We start from the raw sequence: 18338 nt of genomic DNA, 5'->3' as shown, positions 1-18338 counted from the left end.
AAATCCAATACTCACCTCACTTCTTACCTGCTGCTGGCGTTGCTTCAGACTCCAGCGTCGCCTGCATCTTCCCGCTCTGCACTGTGACAGGTCAGGAGAGAGCACGCGCGGTGTAAAGACATCACCGCGCCCTCTGACCTGAGACGTCACAGTCAGAGGACGCGGAAGACGCTGCGGAGGCACGGGGAGGGGTAAGTATTGTGCCGGCTGCTGGGGCCCTGAGCAAGCGGGGGGGTGGCGGGCGCTGACACCGGCACCGCACCGCTCACGGGCCCCATAGCGCGGCGGGTGCCCAATGGCAGTGGGCCCCTCTGCTTACTCTGGGCCCTGGCACTTGCCCGGGTGTGCCGGGTGCTGACGCCGGCCCTGGGTTTGTGGGACTGTAATCGACAGAAACACCCTCATCCGCCCTACCTGGGTGAGCTACATATCATGCCATTGCGATATAAAAATGGGGGCACAAAAAGCATCACATTATTGCGCATCTGTACATTATGGATCGTTTATATGGCAGAGTCTAAATTTATCTTTTTGTTCTTTTTTACTATAAATGTTCTATCAAAGAAAAGGGGATTGAGATCAGATGAAAGCTTATAAATATTAAACACAACATAAATCCATTATTAAATGAAATTCTGTTGAATATGACGGCAATTTTTTTTACATATGCTAATAAAATAAGACAAAAAGTTACATTTTCAAGAAATGAAAAGCTTTATTGTTTTCTTTATTAAAAGCAAAAACATTTTTTTATATTAAAATTTGAATTTATTTCTAATACATAAAACACATACAGTCATGTATATATTGGAGCAGGATTCACAAGTAATATATTACTACAATTAAAACCCCAAATCTGGGGAGGAGAGCAGCATGACTATTAAATCCCTAATTGTTGCGCCAAGTTCAATGGTTAATCTCAAATGTGGCTCATGAAAATTATTGATGAAATTCCTTCTGACAATCCAGTAATCAACAGTAAACATTGTTATTTTTCAGAAAATAGGTCTCGTTAGCTATAGAGACCCCATGGAAATACGGTATGATCACCCAGACACTGAAGAAACTTACAGAAACATCAATATGACCACATTATACAGAAGTCCACAAATCTGTCATCTGCTTTACTAGTTAGTGTCATTATTGGAGCCTGTATCTTCTTCATCACCAATCATAAAAAATAGAATACAGCAGCCAAAAGGACCAGCCCTACGACCACATGGAGAAGAGAAAAGCGTGAGCTTGGTTCTACATAACGCGTTTTCATTGGTTTCAAGGTTCTGTCCCATTGAGATAAGATGGTTGTCCTTGCTTTCACCCACTTCCCAGGCCCTGATATCCGATACTGATATGGCGTGCACGGCCCAAAATATACATTCCAGGCAAGCTGGGGATCAGTGAGAAAGAGACTCAACATTTTTGGTTTCACGCCTAGCAATTCTGCCAGTTCATCCATGTATTCCAAGTAGTCCACCTGTATGGTGTGCCGCTGACTGCAGACATAGCTGAGGATGAGAGAATAGATATAGAAATTACATTTAAAGAGAGTGTGTCACCAGGTCATAAGTGGGCAGAATTTGCTCTTATTTCATTACCATTGCTTCGCTGAATATTCCAATTTTTTATTTTTTTATACGCCAGATGTGGGACATTTTACATAGCACTACATTTTATTGTTTTTACTAAGAGGGTGTGGCACAGAGGGTAGCAATGCCGAGAAGCCTAAAAACATTCCTGGAATGAAACTTGTGAGCAATGCTCCCTTGGTAAAACATTTTTTTTTCTCTACAGCTATAAAAATTAGCTAGCTTTAAAGGGAATCTGTCAGCAGTTTTTTGCTATGTAATCTGAGAGCAGCATGATGTAAGGGCTGAGACCCTGATTCCAGTGATGTATCACTTACTAGGTTTTATGTTTCTGCTTCAATAAATCAGTGTTTATCAGCAGGAGATTATCACTACAGGACTAGGTGTCTTGTGTTTCATATTCAACTGCTGTGTGTAACCTGGCCCCCAGCACTGATTGGCTACTTTCTGCCTACACACACTGTACACAGAAAGCAGCCAATCAGTGGTGCGGATGGGGTTATACAGAGCTCAGCAGTTAGAGAACTGGTAGATTCACAGCAGATATAAAATTGATTTTATCAACATGACAGCATGCAGATCAGCAAGTGACACATCGCTGGAATCAGGGTATCTACCTCTACATCCTGCTGCTCTCAGATTACACGGCAATCTGGTGACAGATTCCCTTTAAACTATTACAAACTAACCACTTTCTGCACAAGGATTTACATCATCATTGATCAAGATTAAGTGTGGGAGGAAGTTGTGAAACACTCAGCTGTGTCCATGAGAGAACCAAAACTGAAACCCCCTCCTATCAGACAATATGCCTTAAATATCTTAGACTAGAAACCCCCTTTACATTTTATTGTAGCACAACCTGACAGTGTGGGTAAGTTGTCCCCTGTTCTAGAGAACTTTTTCCACTCCGGGTTTCATCGAATCTCACGGTTTTCTTGAACCCATTCAAGGATCTCCTTGCAGAAAGCTCTGCTTTAGATACAGAGTATACAGTTGTTGAAGGAATAAGTAAAATTACCGTTTTTCCATTTCTTCTCTCTTTTTTCTGATATCCTCTCTCATGTCACTGACGGGGGGCAGTCGTTTTTCTCCTAAAGCACAAAGCAATAGCAATATATGGTATCAAGTTTCAATAAACTAATATGACACGTGATGCTAAGATTTAGATCACATTTCTATTTCCTAAATGTAAATTTGTCTTTCTTTAAAAGGGGTATTTCCATCTTGTATATTTATGGTATGTCAAGAGGATATGCCATAAATGTATAGTAGATTGCAGGTCCCACCAATGGGACCTGCCTATATCTCAAGAACATGCTCCTGTTACATGGTGCTGCCAGTGTAGAGATGGTTGGAATGAACATACAAATGAACAAAACTTTCGACCAACTCTCCACTGACAATGGTGAATTGGTCCTTTTTTTCTGAAATTGGATTGTGTGACACAATGCAAATGATCAAAGCCAATGTCCAAGAGGGTAAGCTCGGATCTAGAAATCTTCTTTAACAACCCTGACGATAAATCTGATAGACACTTGGACCCGATTCATCATCGATGGATCTTCAGCTTTCTGAAGTAATCTGCACCTTTTTAGTGGCTTTTGTAATTGCACCTTATTTTTAAGTTGTCTTTGTTTTTTAATTTTTTTTTACATTTTTTCTTGTTAAACTTTGCTTATCCAGATGTTGTAGACAGATTCATGAAATGGGAATTTTACTAAATGTCACATTTTTGGGGGGGGGCGCATCTTACTTCCCCCCCCCTTGAGTAACGTTTCTGAAGGAGTTTTCAAATTGCCATATTTTTTAAACTTTTCTAAGGATTTGCAACTTTGGTGCAGAAAAGTCGCAACAAAAACAGTTAAAGACAAAAAATAAAGAGAACTTTTTTAGTTTGTGGCGTATTTGTGAAACACGTGTGCCATATTGAAAAATTTGGCACAAAAAATGTCAGTGAATACCACAAGACAAAAAAAGGATAAGTGATTTTAATATATCGAAAGTGATAAGTCAGGCCCTTGGTGTAGGCCACACCACTTTGACCTTGTTGGTGAAAATGTTGCTTTTTTTAAGGGAAATACCAAAGGAGTAGGATTTTGAATGCAACGTCCATATGGTTAATATATTATATATTTACACATTTCATAGTCTAACATTATGTCCTGCCAAATCTCCCTAGGGAAGGGATTCCCAGGCACCTCTCCCAATTCAGCATCAATTTACAAAGACTTGTTGGAGGACATGAGCAGTTCATAAGCATCATGTATGCTAAGCAATCTCTTGTTTCCCTTTTTCCATTGTTACATAATGGAACAGTTTATATCCTCGCTTGAATCAAATGAAGGATTTGTGATCTGTGTGAAGGTCGCTACTTCATAATCTATGTCCTTAAATTATGCCAATTTTTTTTCTTAACCACAGTATCCTCCTTGTACCGATTGCACAAAGAACTGGACTTGTGATGGACATATTCAATTGAAAAGCAACATCTCTCAGAATCCTACCAATAGGGTTGAGCGAGTATGTTCTGTCCGAGTATGCTCGGGCCGAGCTCCGAGTATTTACAGCTTCTCGGTGACATGGTTGAATCGCTCCCGTGTGCATGATTTGCAACTGTTTGACAGCTTTATTACATGTGAGGAATGTGTAAGAAATAGACATTCCTCCCATGTAATAAAACTGTCAAACAGTTGCAAATCATGCACACGGGAGCGATTCAACCATATCACTGAGCAGCTGTAAATACTCGGAGCTCGGCCCGAGCATACTCGGCGAAAGGGTTAATAGAACATATTCGCTCAACACTAATTACCAACATTGATTTTATACCCATTTCTAAGATGTGGTTCTGTCCTCCGTTCTCCAATGACTTTCAGCAATCCTGCACCTTAATAATGTTGAATACTTGGCCCCCTTCCAACCTTTGTCTACTAGTAAGAACATTTTGATTCCTTTATTTTCACTTCTATCGTTTGTTCCCTGGTAAGGGTAGAGGGGTCCATGCACTAAAGAGACCTTAGTAAACCTGCCAGTGTCCCACAATTAGTTTTTATTTCTAAACAAAAATTTTCATAAATTATCTGATCATCCAACCAGCTCTGTCAGATTTTCTGGTGTTTATTAGAACTAATAAAAAAAATAAATACCAATACAGGATTGTGAAAAATGTTGAGGTACAAGTTAATAACGGACTTGATCAGTGGTCTATTTGTCCTTTTGCATGCCAGTCTTAAAGTAGGAACTGCTTGAGTAAGATGCCTCAAATTCATCAAGAGACACATGAATTAGGAGCATCTTCCTCCACACATACCTCATAACAAATTAGGTGCATCTTACAACTGCAGTGCGGCTTCGCCAGAAACGTTGCTACAGTAAGGGGCCGGCGTCAATATCTGGTGTAACTTAGTGGCATAAAGTGCAAGGAATTTGCTGGGCAAGCTTCACCACGCCTAGCCGACCATTTTGGAAGAGCTGGACGAGACTGGCTTAAAAACACAACATTTTTGCACAATTTCAAGTTGAACAAAAATGTTGCAACATTTCAAGCATCTTTATGCCAGAATTCTGGTGAAAACTTCATGATGGGCCTTTTTTTATCTTTTTCTATTTTTAAATCTTTTCCTTCATAGCCCTTTATAGGAGTTCTCATAACTAAAACGTAATCACTTATCCGCCTGATAAACCATCAGTACCCAATTCATGGGAGTCCGACCAGTAGGAGCACCACTGATCATGAGAACTGGGGCCCACTGACTACCCCTTACTGTTCAAATGGAGTACAGACAAGCATGCACACTGCCCAACCATTCCATATATATTAAATGGAACTTGTCAGGGTGGCTAACACTATCAACCTGCAGATATATGACTAATCTGTAGGTTAATAGTGTTATGAAGGTGTCCGGCTGCCATACTGAAAGTGCGCCACATGGGAGCAAACTAATTTTTTTCTGTGAGCTACTGGCTTTCAGTCTTGCAGGCATGTCTGGAGCAATTCAAGTCACCGCCCACAGCACAGAGATCAGCGGGTGCAAAAATGCCCCAACACTGACTGACAGCCAACTCAGCAGAGCATCAGTACAGAGCCAATTTTCAGTCAAAGTGGCAGGCCATGCTTATAACTACAGCTCACACTATAGTGAGAGATGACTGTAGCCGCGCCGACACACCCATATGACAAAGCCGGAGGCTCCGATGAGGAATAAAGTTAATTTTCTCCCAGGTGCCTCACTTTCAGTACTCTGGCTTGGCACCTTCATAACTTTATTGATCTGCAGATTAACCCTATATCTGCAGTTAATAGTATTATCCAACCTGACAGGTCACTAACTTTTGAAATAGCCGAGTGCTGTTGTGCGATTTCTTTGGAGCCATATGGACTATGAATAGAGTGGTAGTGTTCATGTTTGACATTATTACAATTGAATAGATTGAAGTTAGAAGAATTTAGTTCACATGTACCAATGCTTACATCTCCTATGATGCAATTATCCTCTATCCTGTGAATAGTTCTACTTATTGTCACACTGGCGGATCGTGGACACACGGCCCCACGGGCCGGGCTTACCCTGGAGGGTAGTGGCTAAGTGGCCACCTGGTTTTTACTAGATGGTGGAGTTAGGCTTGACCTGCGGGTGGTCGCCAAGTACTACTTCAGGGCAGTCCCCAATACTGCGGCAGATGACTCCAAGGGTCAGGATCAGAGACAAAAACTTGGAGTCCCAGACAAGACGGCCACTGGTACTGGTTCGGAAAGTGCGGATTCTGGATTACCAGAAAGAACAGACACTGCTGCTGGTTAAGACAGTGCGGATTCTGGCTTACCAGCAAGAATGGACACTGGTGCTGGTCCTGATTAATCGAGTTCAGGGATGGCAAACTGGTTCAGGTTGTGAGTAACAGGAAAGGTATAGGAACAGGGACCTGACAACGGACTTATCAGCTTGCAGACTGACTATACATCAAAATTGCTCAGGCACCTACTTACAGGGGAAAGTGCCTTAAATACTTAATGCTTCCCATCTATTTGCTGGGAGCATTTCCAGGAGTGCACACACTGCCCCTTTAAAAGCGGGGAGCGTACACCCTAAGCTCGCTGCCGGGAGATCTGCACAAAGTGCTCAGGCCCTGGGAGCAGGGAGCAGCAGCAGCAGAAGGAGACGCCGCTGAGTGGCCATGGCAGTGAGTATGTTGGTGTCCCTGCCGGGAGGAGGGAGAGGGACCATGCAGGGACGCTGGCGTTGGCATTACACATATTTCTCGGTACTGACAGTACTCATAGTTTACTTACCAGCAAAGATTCTTGTGGCAAGTCTGCATTGCAGTTCTGAAATGGGCATAATGGCCCCAAGTGGTTGTATCAAACCAATGACAGCCAGCGTTTGCTTCTCGAGCTCCGGTAGGAAGGTGTATTTATATAAAGAGACCTTGTTGTGTTGGACTTTAAGCTCCTCACAAAAAGGAAAACTGAAGGAATAACCCGTGGCAAATATAACAACATCAATATCTTTTTCCACAGTTTCATCATCAAAAATGGCAGTGGTCTCAGTAAATTTTGCCACGTTGGATTTCACAAGTACAGTGCCAGCAATAATACGATTTGGAAGATCATCATTCACCATAGGATGTTGGCTAAAAACACTGGTAGAAATCAAATATTAATATCATAAATTCATATGGAAAATAATGTCATGAACAGAACATCAAAATAAAACATATATGTATATTTGCTGGTAAATTACATTTTTGTAATTAATTACACAGATAAAATACGTTATATCCTGACTTTATCCTTAATTGAAATATTATAATCAACACATAGAAAACACACAAAGTAAATAAGTGAATATCGCCACCTAGTGGTTGTTCTAAGTGCATAAACGCACCAACTGCATTATTCATTTGATATAATATGTACATGACGCGCCCCCTGGGCCATATTCTTTAGGGGAATACCCGGAGCCGGATCAGATGGGGGTTGTAGTCTCCGAGTGGCTGTGACCCGGTCCGTGCCCAGGGTGTCAAGCTCAGAGTATGTGGCAGTCCTACAGATGTTACAAAGTTCTTTATGTCGACTACGCCACCCGTTGGATTGCGGTCACTACGGCCGCCGCTGCAGCAGGGTCCGCTGAGGCTGATGGTGTTGGTGCAGCTTTAGATAGTATAACCCCCAACGGGAGGGGTATGGCCTCAGGGGGTCAGGTGCAGAGGATGGGGGTTGTGGTGGTGCAGCGTAGATGATAAGTAAAGACAGAGTCGGGTTGTGCAGTTCAGGGTGTTTACTTACTGCAGATATTCCGGTCACTCCGGCCTTCAGTGACCACCCGAGCCGTGCTGCATCCACCAGGTCCTGGATTCAGCCAACCCCCAAGCAAGTCCGGAGCGTGTCCCTGAGCCCTCCTTCTTGTCCTTTCTTCTGGCCGTCCCCACCAGGGATCCACCTAGGTCCAGCTCCCTCGGGCCTTCTGTTGGGAGACCCTTGGCCTTGGGTTCCCTGACCCTACACGTGGTTTGCCTTCAGGGTGGATGTGGTGGGTGGCCGTGGCAGATCCTGCCCACGGCCTCCGGTCTCTGGCTGAGGTATGCTTTAGCCCCCACCAGTTTGGGATCCGGTACCCTATTGCCAACTCTTCACCCTGGGGTTGTACTTGGGTTCTCAGAGTTCCTTTCTGTCTCCCCCTCTGGGTCTTTCTGGCTCTCCTCTCTCACTCTTGCTCTGGGGCTGCTCTGCTCCTCTTCCTCTGACTTTTCTGCAAAGACTGGCTGACTGACTGACCCTGATCTTAGATGGTGCCCACCTTAAATACTCCCTCTATGTGTGAGCTCAGGTGACCAGCACCCAATGAGCTCCTAACTTTACCCAGGCTGCTCCCCCTATCTGCCCCTACACTACTGGGATGTACCACCCCCCTCCCACTCCAGCCAGGAACAGACTCGGTCGTACCTGCACATTTCTAAGTGGGAGTACCGTTGGTCTGTTCCTCGGAAATGGGATGTGTGTAGTGCATGCAGCTTTCTGAGCTCAGATCCACACTCCATCCTTACCCGGGAGTGGAATATCACACCTCTGGGTTGAGGTGCAATACCCCTGTAGCAGCCGAATCCTCAGGGTGCTACATTCCCCCCTGGTAAATCACAGCACGTCCTCGGGCTGTAAGAGATAAAACACCAAAACATACAATTTTTTTTCATATAAACATAATAAAACATATAAAACAACATATATTAGCAGCATCATAAAACTTTTCATATAAATAACATTCTCGTAGTCGTTTCTTGCTTCGAGCTCCTCCTCCGGACACTGTGCAACGTGTGCCCGGGAAAAGTGCAACAGTTTCTCTAGAAAATTGGTCTTCCTATAAAACCGGTAGGGGGCGCCTTAGGAAGCGCAACTATTTACAAGGGGATATGGCCGCTCTCAGTCCTCGGCCAGGTATTAGGAAGGGGATGACCGCTCTCAGTCCTCGGTCAGAGGGATTAAGGGAAATACGGGTAACAGTTCAATTTGCTGGTCCCAACGGGGACTATAATAGCAGCAGTAACAGTTCACTGTGCCCCGACGGGCAACTATATACAGCTTCTACTCCGCTGTACTCAACGACGACGTCCTCCTGCTCTTTCTTTGTGGTTACCTTTAACTTCAGACCCGTCCGGGTCCTCTTGCTCCTCCTCACACCGCAGCTCCTCCTCCGTCAGGCGATGCACATGGAGGGCGTAGGGTCCTTTGGCACACTTGTGCCGGGTGAAGGTGACCTCGTCCCCTATATACAGGTCACGTCCTCTGTGTCCCTCCGGTAGGTGGGACTCAACGTCTCTTCTTGTCACGAAGACGTCGCCTGGGGTGCGGTGATCTCGGATGAAGCCCCACCCGTGCTGCATATTAAACTTGATCACAGTCCCGGTGGAAGGGGGACCATGGGCTGCACGGGGACTCCTCCTGGCCCGGCTCTTCTGCTCCGCGCTCCTTATCTGGGCTTGTTGTTCCCGGACCCGCCTCTCTCTCCGCTCCCTCTCAAAGACCTCGAGCTGCTGCCGGCAGCACTCTGCACGCTCCGCTGCAGCTGCCCGGGTCTCCTGAGTGAACCCCATGAGGTCTTCTCCGGTGGGGTCCCACTCAAACTGTGCCTCCTCTAGCGGGGGCGAGGTCCTTTTTACGGGCTTTGGAACCGGAATCAGGGGTTCATCTAGGGGTCTCTCTTTCCGGAGTCGGGGATGGTGAAACTCCGGTGGCCATATAAAGGGCTGCCCATCCGGGCACGTATGTTGGGCGAACAGATCTTCTCCCAGATGCGGCACTCTTGGTTTTATGGGCGCGGTGGTGGTGGCGCCCGGGTTGCCCAGGCCTTGCGGCCAGGCCTGGGGCACCTGGAAAGTGAAGGGCACCGTAAGGACGGCGGCGCCCTGGGCTACTTGGCCCTGCGACCAGGCCGGTGGCTCCGCGGAGGTAGGGGGCGCTGTTGGTATTGCGGCGCCCGGGGGTACTAGGCCTTGCGACCAGGCTGGTGGTACTTCCTGCTTGGTCACGCTCGGGGTCGAGGCGTGTGACGTCACAGGGGTCGCGGCTGCGGCTTCCGGTTGAGGCCTAGTCTGTGGCGGTGACGTTGCGGTTACGGGCACGGCAGGGGGTACTTCGGGCTCTGCGACGGGGAGCTGGGGCAGGTACGCGGTTTCCCGGTTTGGGGTAGAGACGTCCCCTTTACCTGCCTCCCTTCGTTCGGCTCCCTTCTCGGCGCCGTCTCCGGCCTTCAGCCCTCCTGCGCCATCCTCAGAGGCGGTCTGTCTCCTCGTCTCGGGTGGCGTGCTCCGCTGACAAGTCTCGGTCCGCTGGGCCATCTCTCGGCTCCACTCCGCCAACGTCTCTCGTTGCACCCGGGCCATCCTCCGTGCGAGGCCCTCCAGCGCGGTCTGTGCACACTCCCGATCTCGGGGGAGCTGTGCCAGGACCTCCACTAAGCCTAGTGGGGTCGTTGCTTCTAGCAGGCTCCTGACCAACGGGTCGGTGCTGCTCTGCTCTCCTTCCGTTGTCTCCAGCAGGCTCCTGGCCAGCGGGCCGGTGCTGCTCTGCTCTTCTCCCATCTCCGGGTAAGCTTCTTCTGGACTCAGCTCTAGGCTTCTTGTCTCCGGGTGCATTCTCTCCAGACTGCTCCAAGCGACACCCATCTTTGTTCTCTTGTTCTCAGTCCTCCCACTTCGAGGGCGGTCCCGGGGCCACTTGGTGATTGTCAGCTCCAGGGGCAGTTCTTTCACGCTGACAGACACCTCTAGCATCACAGTCTCTGTTGGTGGGGGCGGTTTCCACTTTTGGCGCCATTTTCGGTCCTGGCCCACGATGGGAGGCGGCCTCTTGCCACCCTCTGGCACGCCCATAATGGCGTCCGCTCTTCCAAGGCGGGAAACCTTTGGAAATGGCGGGAATCGTCTCCCAGTGGCGGGAAACTCCGCAGATGGTGGGAAAAAGCTGTTAATGGCGGACAACCGGCGGAAATCGATCTGTGATGGAGTACGATGGCGGGGACCCTCCGGAACCGGCAGGAGACTTCTTTTTGAGGTAAACTTGTTCTTTTCTTCAGGCACGCAGTACCCGGGTGTTGCGGGCACGTAATCTTGCCGACTACGCCAAAGTTGACGCGCCCCCTGGGCCATATTCTTTAGGGGAATACCCGGAGCCGGATCAGATGGGGGTTGTAGTCTCCGAGTGGCTGTGACCCGGTCCGTGCCCAGGGTGTCAAGCTCAGAGTATGTGGCAGTCCTACAGATGTTACAAAGTTCTTTATGTCGACTACGCCACCCGTTGGATTGCGGTCACTACGGCCGCCGCTGCAGCAGGGTCCGCTGAGGCTGATGGTGTTGGTGCAGCTTTAGATAGTATAACCCCCAACGGGAGGGGTATGGCCTCAGGGGGTCAGGTGCAGAGGATGGGGGTTGTGGTGGTGCAGCGTAGATGATAAGTAAAGACAGAGTCGGGTTGTGCAGTTCAGGGTGTTTACTTACTGCAGATATTCCGGTCACTCCGGCCTTCAGTGACCACCCGAGCCGTGCTGCATCCACCAGGTCCTGGATTCAGCCAACCCCCAAGCAAGTCCGGAGCGTGTCCCTGAGCCCTCCTTCTTGTCCTTTCTTCTGGCCGTCCCCACCAGGGATCCACCTAGGTCCAGCTCCCTCGGGCCTTCTGTTGGGAGACCCTTGGCCTTGGGTTCCCTGACCCTACACGTGGTTTGCCTTCAGGGTGGATGTGGTGGGTGGCCGTGGCAGATCCTGCCCACGGCCTCCGGTCTCTGGCTGAGGTATGCTTTAGCCCCCACCAGTTTGGGATCCGGTACCCTATTGCCAACTCTTCACCCTGGGGTTGTACTTGGGTTCTCAGAGTTCCTTTCTGTCTCCCCCTCTGGGTCTTTCTGGCTCTCCTCTCTCACTCTTGCTCTGGGGCTGCTCTGTTCCTCTTCCTCTGACTGTTCTGCAAAGACTGGCTGACTGACTGACCCTGATCTTAGATGGTGCCCACCTTAAATACTCCCTCTATGTGTGAGCTCAGGTGACCAGCACCCAATGAGCTCCTAACTTTACCCAGGCTGCTCCCCCTATCTGCCCCTACACTACTGGGATGTACCACCCCCCTCCCACTCCAGCCAGGAACAGACTCGGTCGTACCTGCACATTTCTAAGTGGGAGTACCGTTGGTCTGTTCCTCGGAAATGGGATGTGTGTAGTGCATGCAGCTTTCTGAGCTCAGATCCACACTCCATCCTTACCCGGGAGTGGAATATCACACCTCTGGGTTGAGGTGCAATACCCCTGTAGCAGCCGAATCCTCAGGGTGCTGCATACATTGTGTGCTGTAAGTAAAGCAGTAAATGCAATGCATCATTGTATTCCCGAGTCAGAAATCACAAACTCTCTAACCTGTACTTTGTCATCCACAGAAAACTGCAGTGACATCGGAGTGACACTATGTTACATTTTAATTTGCTTCCAGGAAAATGTTATTTTGTCTTAACTGGAGACAAAGCCATATTTGCAATAGAGGCCCAAAATAGAGGTCTCTATTAAATACAGTGAAAGGATATTTAACATAACTTCCCACCACCACATCCGCTTACTGAAATGTGGCTCTCTGTTACAAATGCCTCCATGCCTGCTGTTAGGAGAAATCAAAATTTACTGTCATTTAAATGCACCTCCAAAATGCATGACTAGTCCTCTCGTCTGCTAAGAAATAGACCATCTAAGACATTCGTCATCACCAGCATACAATCCCCCCAAAAAGAAGCCACAGAAATAGTCACACTAAGGTCATGGCTCCACTATCAGTATTTGGTCAGTATTCGGTCAGTATTTTTTCTCAGGAGTGGGAGCCAAAACCAGGTGAGGAACAATTAGAGAATTCTGATTCTATCACCCACTCCTGGTTTTGGGTCCCCCTCGTGAGAAAAAAAACTGACCAAATACTGATAGTGGGGTCATGGCCTTAGACTAGATAATTAATGGACACCATGATCAGACAATTTCTTACAGAGGCAACAGAAATTGCCATAAAAGATGGTTATGCGAGATCTTTCCTCAATATGCTCAATTTCACTCTAGAACACATTATTATTATTTTATTATTTATTATTATAGCGCCATTTATTCCATGGTGCTTTACATGTGAGTTTCACATATGTCATGATTAGACTTAAAAATACTACATACACTCAACCATATGTAGGATTATAAATTACATATATTGGGTTCCCAACGCATCCTTGAGACAGCAATGAAGCATTTTTTCATCTATGTAGTCTTTGCGCATCCTGCATGTTGCAGCTTCACACTATAGAGTCTCCTGACTAATGCAGCTCCAGGATGCCGCCACTGCCTCCTGCTTGTAATAGGTTTCTCCCTCTCATTTCTTACAGGCTTAAGGCAGGGGAAACAGACTAAGCTGCATCATGTAGGAATACACTGGTGAGTCTGCATTCAGCGCTCACAGACATATCCACAATGAAAATGTTCAAAATGTAATGGCATCAATTGAGGAGAAAGAATTTATCCTGAACCAACTTACCACTGAGGAAGACATATTGTCGATAGGCGTGGGGTTCACCTCCATCTCCTTGACCAGCCTTAAGGCCCCGTCACACTAAGCGATGCAGCAGCGATCCCGACAACGATACGACCTGTCAGGGATCGTTGCTGCATCGCTAATACATCGCTGGTGAGCTGTCAAACAGGCAGGCTCACCAGCGATGAGGGGAGCAGCGATATCGTGGAAAGAATCGTTCCACGATGTCCTGCTCCCGTTACCAGCCTGCTGCTTAAGCAGGAGCAGGCTGGTAACTATGGTAAATATCGGGTTACTAAGTGCGCGTGTGCCCCTAGTAACCCGCTGTTTACCATGGATACCACTCTGCTACGGTGCGCTGGAGCCTCCGCTCACAGTAACAGAGTGGTATCCATGGTAAACAGCGGGTTACTAAGTGCGCGCGTGCCCCTAGTAACCCAATGTTTACCATAGTTACCAGCCAGATCGTTGGTCCCGCTGGTCACACACAGCGATGTGTGCTGGCCAGCGGGAGGCCAACGACCAAAAAATGGTCCAGGACACTTTGCAACGATCAGCGACCTCACAGCAGGGGCCTGATCGCTGCAAAGTGTCACACATAGCGACATCGCTGGTGAGGTCGCTGGTGAGTCACCAAAACCTTGACACAGCAGCAATCTCGCTAGCGAGATCGCTTAGTGTGACGGGGCCTTTATTTATACATTTTTTGTCTATTTGGATGGTGTCTACTCATGGACTGCTAAGCATCTTTCTTGCGATGCCCTTTGTTTATATGGATCATTGTAATTAGTTGTGACTTACTTATATATTGGATTTTGCACTCCCTTTGATTGGGTATTGTTGGTTTTTTTATATGGCATTGTATACTTAGTGTTTGTTGTTATCTTGCGGTTAATTATTGTGATCTTATCATTTGTTTGATTACATCGTTGTAGGAAGGGCAAAACAGAGTTGATCGTTAGAACTTGTGGCAAGTTCCTAAACTCCCATTTATTTCGTATACTCTTCTATATAGTCGGGTCTTGGTGAATTTCCATGTCAGCCTTATTTGACTGTCTTTGGTTTGTACCTTATGGTTAAAATGTTTTTAAATGTTTTTATATGTTTGCACCTATCTAATCATTAATAATAAAAATTATTTGTTTTATTTCTGTGATCCCTGTAGATGTAAGAAATCACAAAAGTCATTTTCCCTTTTGTTTGGATATGACATTTCCCAATGTGATGGACAGTGCTCTGCTTTTCAGGGCTGAATTCAAGGAGTTCTCCCCCTGTTGGCCATCTCTGGCATTGCTTTCAGAGCTTGGCATATTAATTGTGATAGTGCAGCTGTTCATGACCAGGCTTAATTGAGCCTTAATGACGGACTTATTTTTTTTGTTTTTGTCTCTCCTCTTTTCAGCAGTCAGACTTTTTTTATTTTTACATTGATGTGGCTCTTTGAATATTTGTGTTATGTTTTTTTTTTAGCTCTGTTTTGGGATACATATAAATTATTTGTAGTTTGTACACTTTTTTTTGCAGTGCAAGTATAGAATAAAAACTATTCCTGGCTTCATTTTTATTTGTTTATATTTTTAAGGCTATGTGCCCACAATGCAGAAATGCTCCGGATTTCTTCCTGAGCGTTTCTGCATCTCCCTGGCAGAAAAAACGCATGCGGATTGTACATGAGTTTTTCTGCCAGTGATAAGCGGATGTCCCGCGTTCTTCACATGCATTCCCGCATGCGGGTTGTCAAGCGCTTTTCCAAGATATTTTAGCATCACTTGGAAAGTGGTTGACAACTTGGTCACACTATATAAATCCATGCAACCGGCATGGATTTATATAGTGTGACCAAGTTAATAGTAAAAGAATAGTAAAAAATAAAAAATAAACATTATGCTCACCTTCTGATGGCCCCCGGTCTCCTTGTCCGGTGCGTCCAGTGTGTTGGGCGGCTCGCGGTGGTGTAAAAGGACCTTCCATGACGTCATTTAGTCATGTGACAGGTCATGCGACCACCGACGTCAGCGCTCGCGTGACCCTTCACATGACTAAATGACGTCATGGAAGTTCCTTTTAGACCATCGCGAGCCGCCGGGGAGCCAGGATGCATCGCTAAGGAGACCAGGGGCCATCAGAAGGTGAGTATAAGGTTTATTTTTTATTTTAAATTCTTTTTTTTTTACAGGTACTACTGTATAGTACACGGTTCTGGATGAGTCTCCTCTTCTCCAGACCCGGGTACCATCCGTACATTGAATCGCTTAATATCCGCATGTGCACATGTAGTGATGCGTATATCATGTGATTCAATGCAAGTCAATGGTGGCGAAAACGCCATGATTACGCAAAATTAATGGTAATGCTGCGGATTTTTTCGCAATTATAATCCGCAGCGGAAGTTTCCACAGCATGTGCACAGCACATGCGGATTATCATTGGGGACCATGGCAGACCTTCTACCAAGCATTTTTTAAGCATTTCCGCGGCGGAATTGCCGCTGCGGAAATGCTTAAAAAATGCATCGTGGGCACACAGCCTTGCTGTTCACATTTCACACCAAAAAAAACTGTTGAATGAATTCTCCAGACTATTACAGTCAAGGGCATACCTAATATGTGTGTGTGTGTGGGGGGGGGGGGGTTATATGTATAATAAAATATATTTATATGATAAAAAAATCTGTTTATGTATTTTTGTGGTGGAGACATTTTTATCTTTCAGTACTTTTTCGTTGTTTGCTTTTTTTGAATCTTATATACTTATGAACATATATTATATATGATATATATTTACATAATTTATCTCCTAAAACATCTCTGGGAGACAGATTTTTTTTTCTTTATTGCTTATCTTTTTCCACTATAACTGGGACATCTATAAGAGCTCCAGTTAAAGAGGAAAACAGCTCCCTATAGTTAAGGCTCAAGCAGACAACCGTATTTTCAGTCCGAGTGTGTTTTGTTGGATCGCACTTGGACCAATATTATTTTATGGGGTCTTGCACATGTCTGATTTTTTTCCTTAAACCGAGTCTCATAGAGGGAAAAAAATCACAGCAGCCATGATTTGCATCCGTAAATCGGATCGGACTCGGCCATGTAAGTCAATGGGTCCGTCAAAAACATCGGACCACATTTGGATGTCATCCGAGTGTGGTCCAATTTTCACGGACTGACAGATTGGAGAAGATGGAGAATTTTTTTTATCTTCTCCACATCCAAAAAACATTGGATCACACTGTAATCAAACTCTTATCAGAGTGTGATTAGCATAACGGGACCGATTTTCTCGGATAAGAGAAAAAACAGTCGTGTGACCCTTATAGACATCACTGGCCAAGCTGATCTCGGTTTGCTAGAACGCTGCAGTTCTGTATTACCGTCAGAGACCCAGCCATCATGTGATCGCAAGGTCCTACAGAAGCACTGGCAATACCAATGTGGTAATAATCCAAGTCTATCTTCTCCCCAGGGTCTTCGGCTATGTCTGACAGCTGGAGACCCTACCTGCTCCTGCTAGATTTGAGGAGCATTGGTGGGGTTAAAGCCCAGGCGAAACGCCATAAATGTATGATGTGGGTCATTATCAGCTTCCAATGGTTGGATGTATGGAGAAACTGGTCTTCCATTAGACCCAGCGCAACTGCTGTGCATCTGTCTGACATTGCATCTGATTATTATTCCATTGATCAGTTAATTCATATCATGAAGAATGTTTTAAAAAAATATTTTTCTTATTTCTACACATAATACCATCATCAGTCTTTCTTTAGGCTGCAGCAACGTTTCCTCTGATAACACTGTCCACAAATATTGTGATAGTCATACATAGTTACATACATAGCTGCCTGTTGTTTTCTAGATCACAGTCTTGTAAATGTAGATGACCTTGGTTCTGTACCTAGCAGTGCTTAGCAGTATAGATATGGCTGTATGTAGTATAGTTCTTATCACATGCAAACATTTACAGTTGAGACAACAGCGCTTAAAAAGGTGGTCCACCTTTGGGGAAAAAAAGTTTTAACTTAAATGTATTTATTTAGGGCTAAAAATGACTTTTGCTATTAGGTACATTAAAAATTTTGCTGCATTTTTTTTTACAGGCTTTCTATCTCTGCACATTCAACTTTAATGTGGTCTGTGGTCATAAATCAACTGAGAGAAGCTCAGAAAAAGACAAATAAAAGAGTCACAAACTCCCCATCAGATCATCATAGCGGGCTGACTGATGAATTCTTAGTTAACGTATTCTACAGAAAGTGCAACACAAGCTACAGAAGGCAAATGCTTCAAACTTTTAATGAAACCCAATTGTAAAAAATATTTTAGCCCCAATAACATACAATGAAGTAAGACAATAAAAATTGTCCCCAAATGGGGTCCCCATGTAAATACAGGCCCCAGATCTAACTCAGGAAATAAGTTCAGACACCAGACAGCACTGCAAAAAAATTAAAGACCCCAGACCAAGACCTAAAATATATACAGACCCTAGAGCAGAATTTCTTAAAGGGGTTGACCACCCTTTGGGGCTGATTTTTATTTTTTCTTACTTAAATGAATGTAATTGGGGTTAAACATCATTTTTGCTGTTGTGTTTCATTAAAAATTTTGCCCTGTTTGCCTTACACAGTTTTTGTGTTGTACTGGCTACTATAGACTGCAAAATGAGTTAAAGGGTTTGTCTGGTCTTAAACTACAAATCTTCAGTCACTCTAT

The 18338-nt window shown here is 45.6% G+C and overlaps 1 protein-coding gene across 5 annotated transcripts in view; it reads right to left on the bottom strand.

Moving 5' to 3' along the window:
- Window positions 1-695: 695 nt before the first annotated feature.
- LOC141156750 (flavin-containing monooxygenase 5-like) overlaps window positions 696-18338 on the bottom strand; it is a 51963-nt gene continuing 34320 nt past the window's right edge. For all 5 annotated transcript variants that reach the window (XM_073643093.1, XM_073643095.1, XM_073643094.1 and 2 more), the window contains exons 7-9: window positions 6880-7229; window positions 2608-2680; window positions 696-1505 (exon numbers count right to left, since the gene is read on the bottom strand). In XM_073643093.1, coding sequence (XP_073499194.1) covers window positions 1172-1505; window positions 2608-2680; window positions 6880-7229 — 757 coding nt within the window. In that variant the 3' untranslated portion in view covers window positions 696-1171. The remainder of the gene's footprint in view (window positions 1506-2607; window positions 2681-6879; window positions 7230-18338) is intronic.

The sequence above is a fragment of the Phyllobates terribilis genome, unplaced genomic scaffold, assembly GCF_046119375.1.
Source record: "Phyllobates terribilis strain yellow unplaced genomic scaffold, ASM4611937v1 Scaffold_8__6_contigs__length_399053987, whole genome shotgun sequence".
NCBI classification, from domain to species: Eukaryota; Metazoa; Chordata; class Amphibia; order Anura; family Dendrobatidae; genus Phyllobates; species Phyllobates terribilis.
Note: the sequence above shows the minus strand (reverse complement) of the source record. Positions and strands in the feature narration are given on the sequence as shown.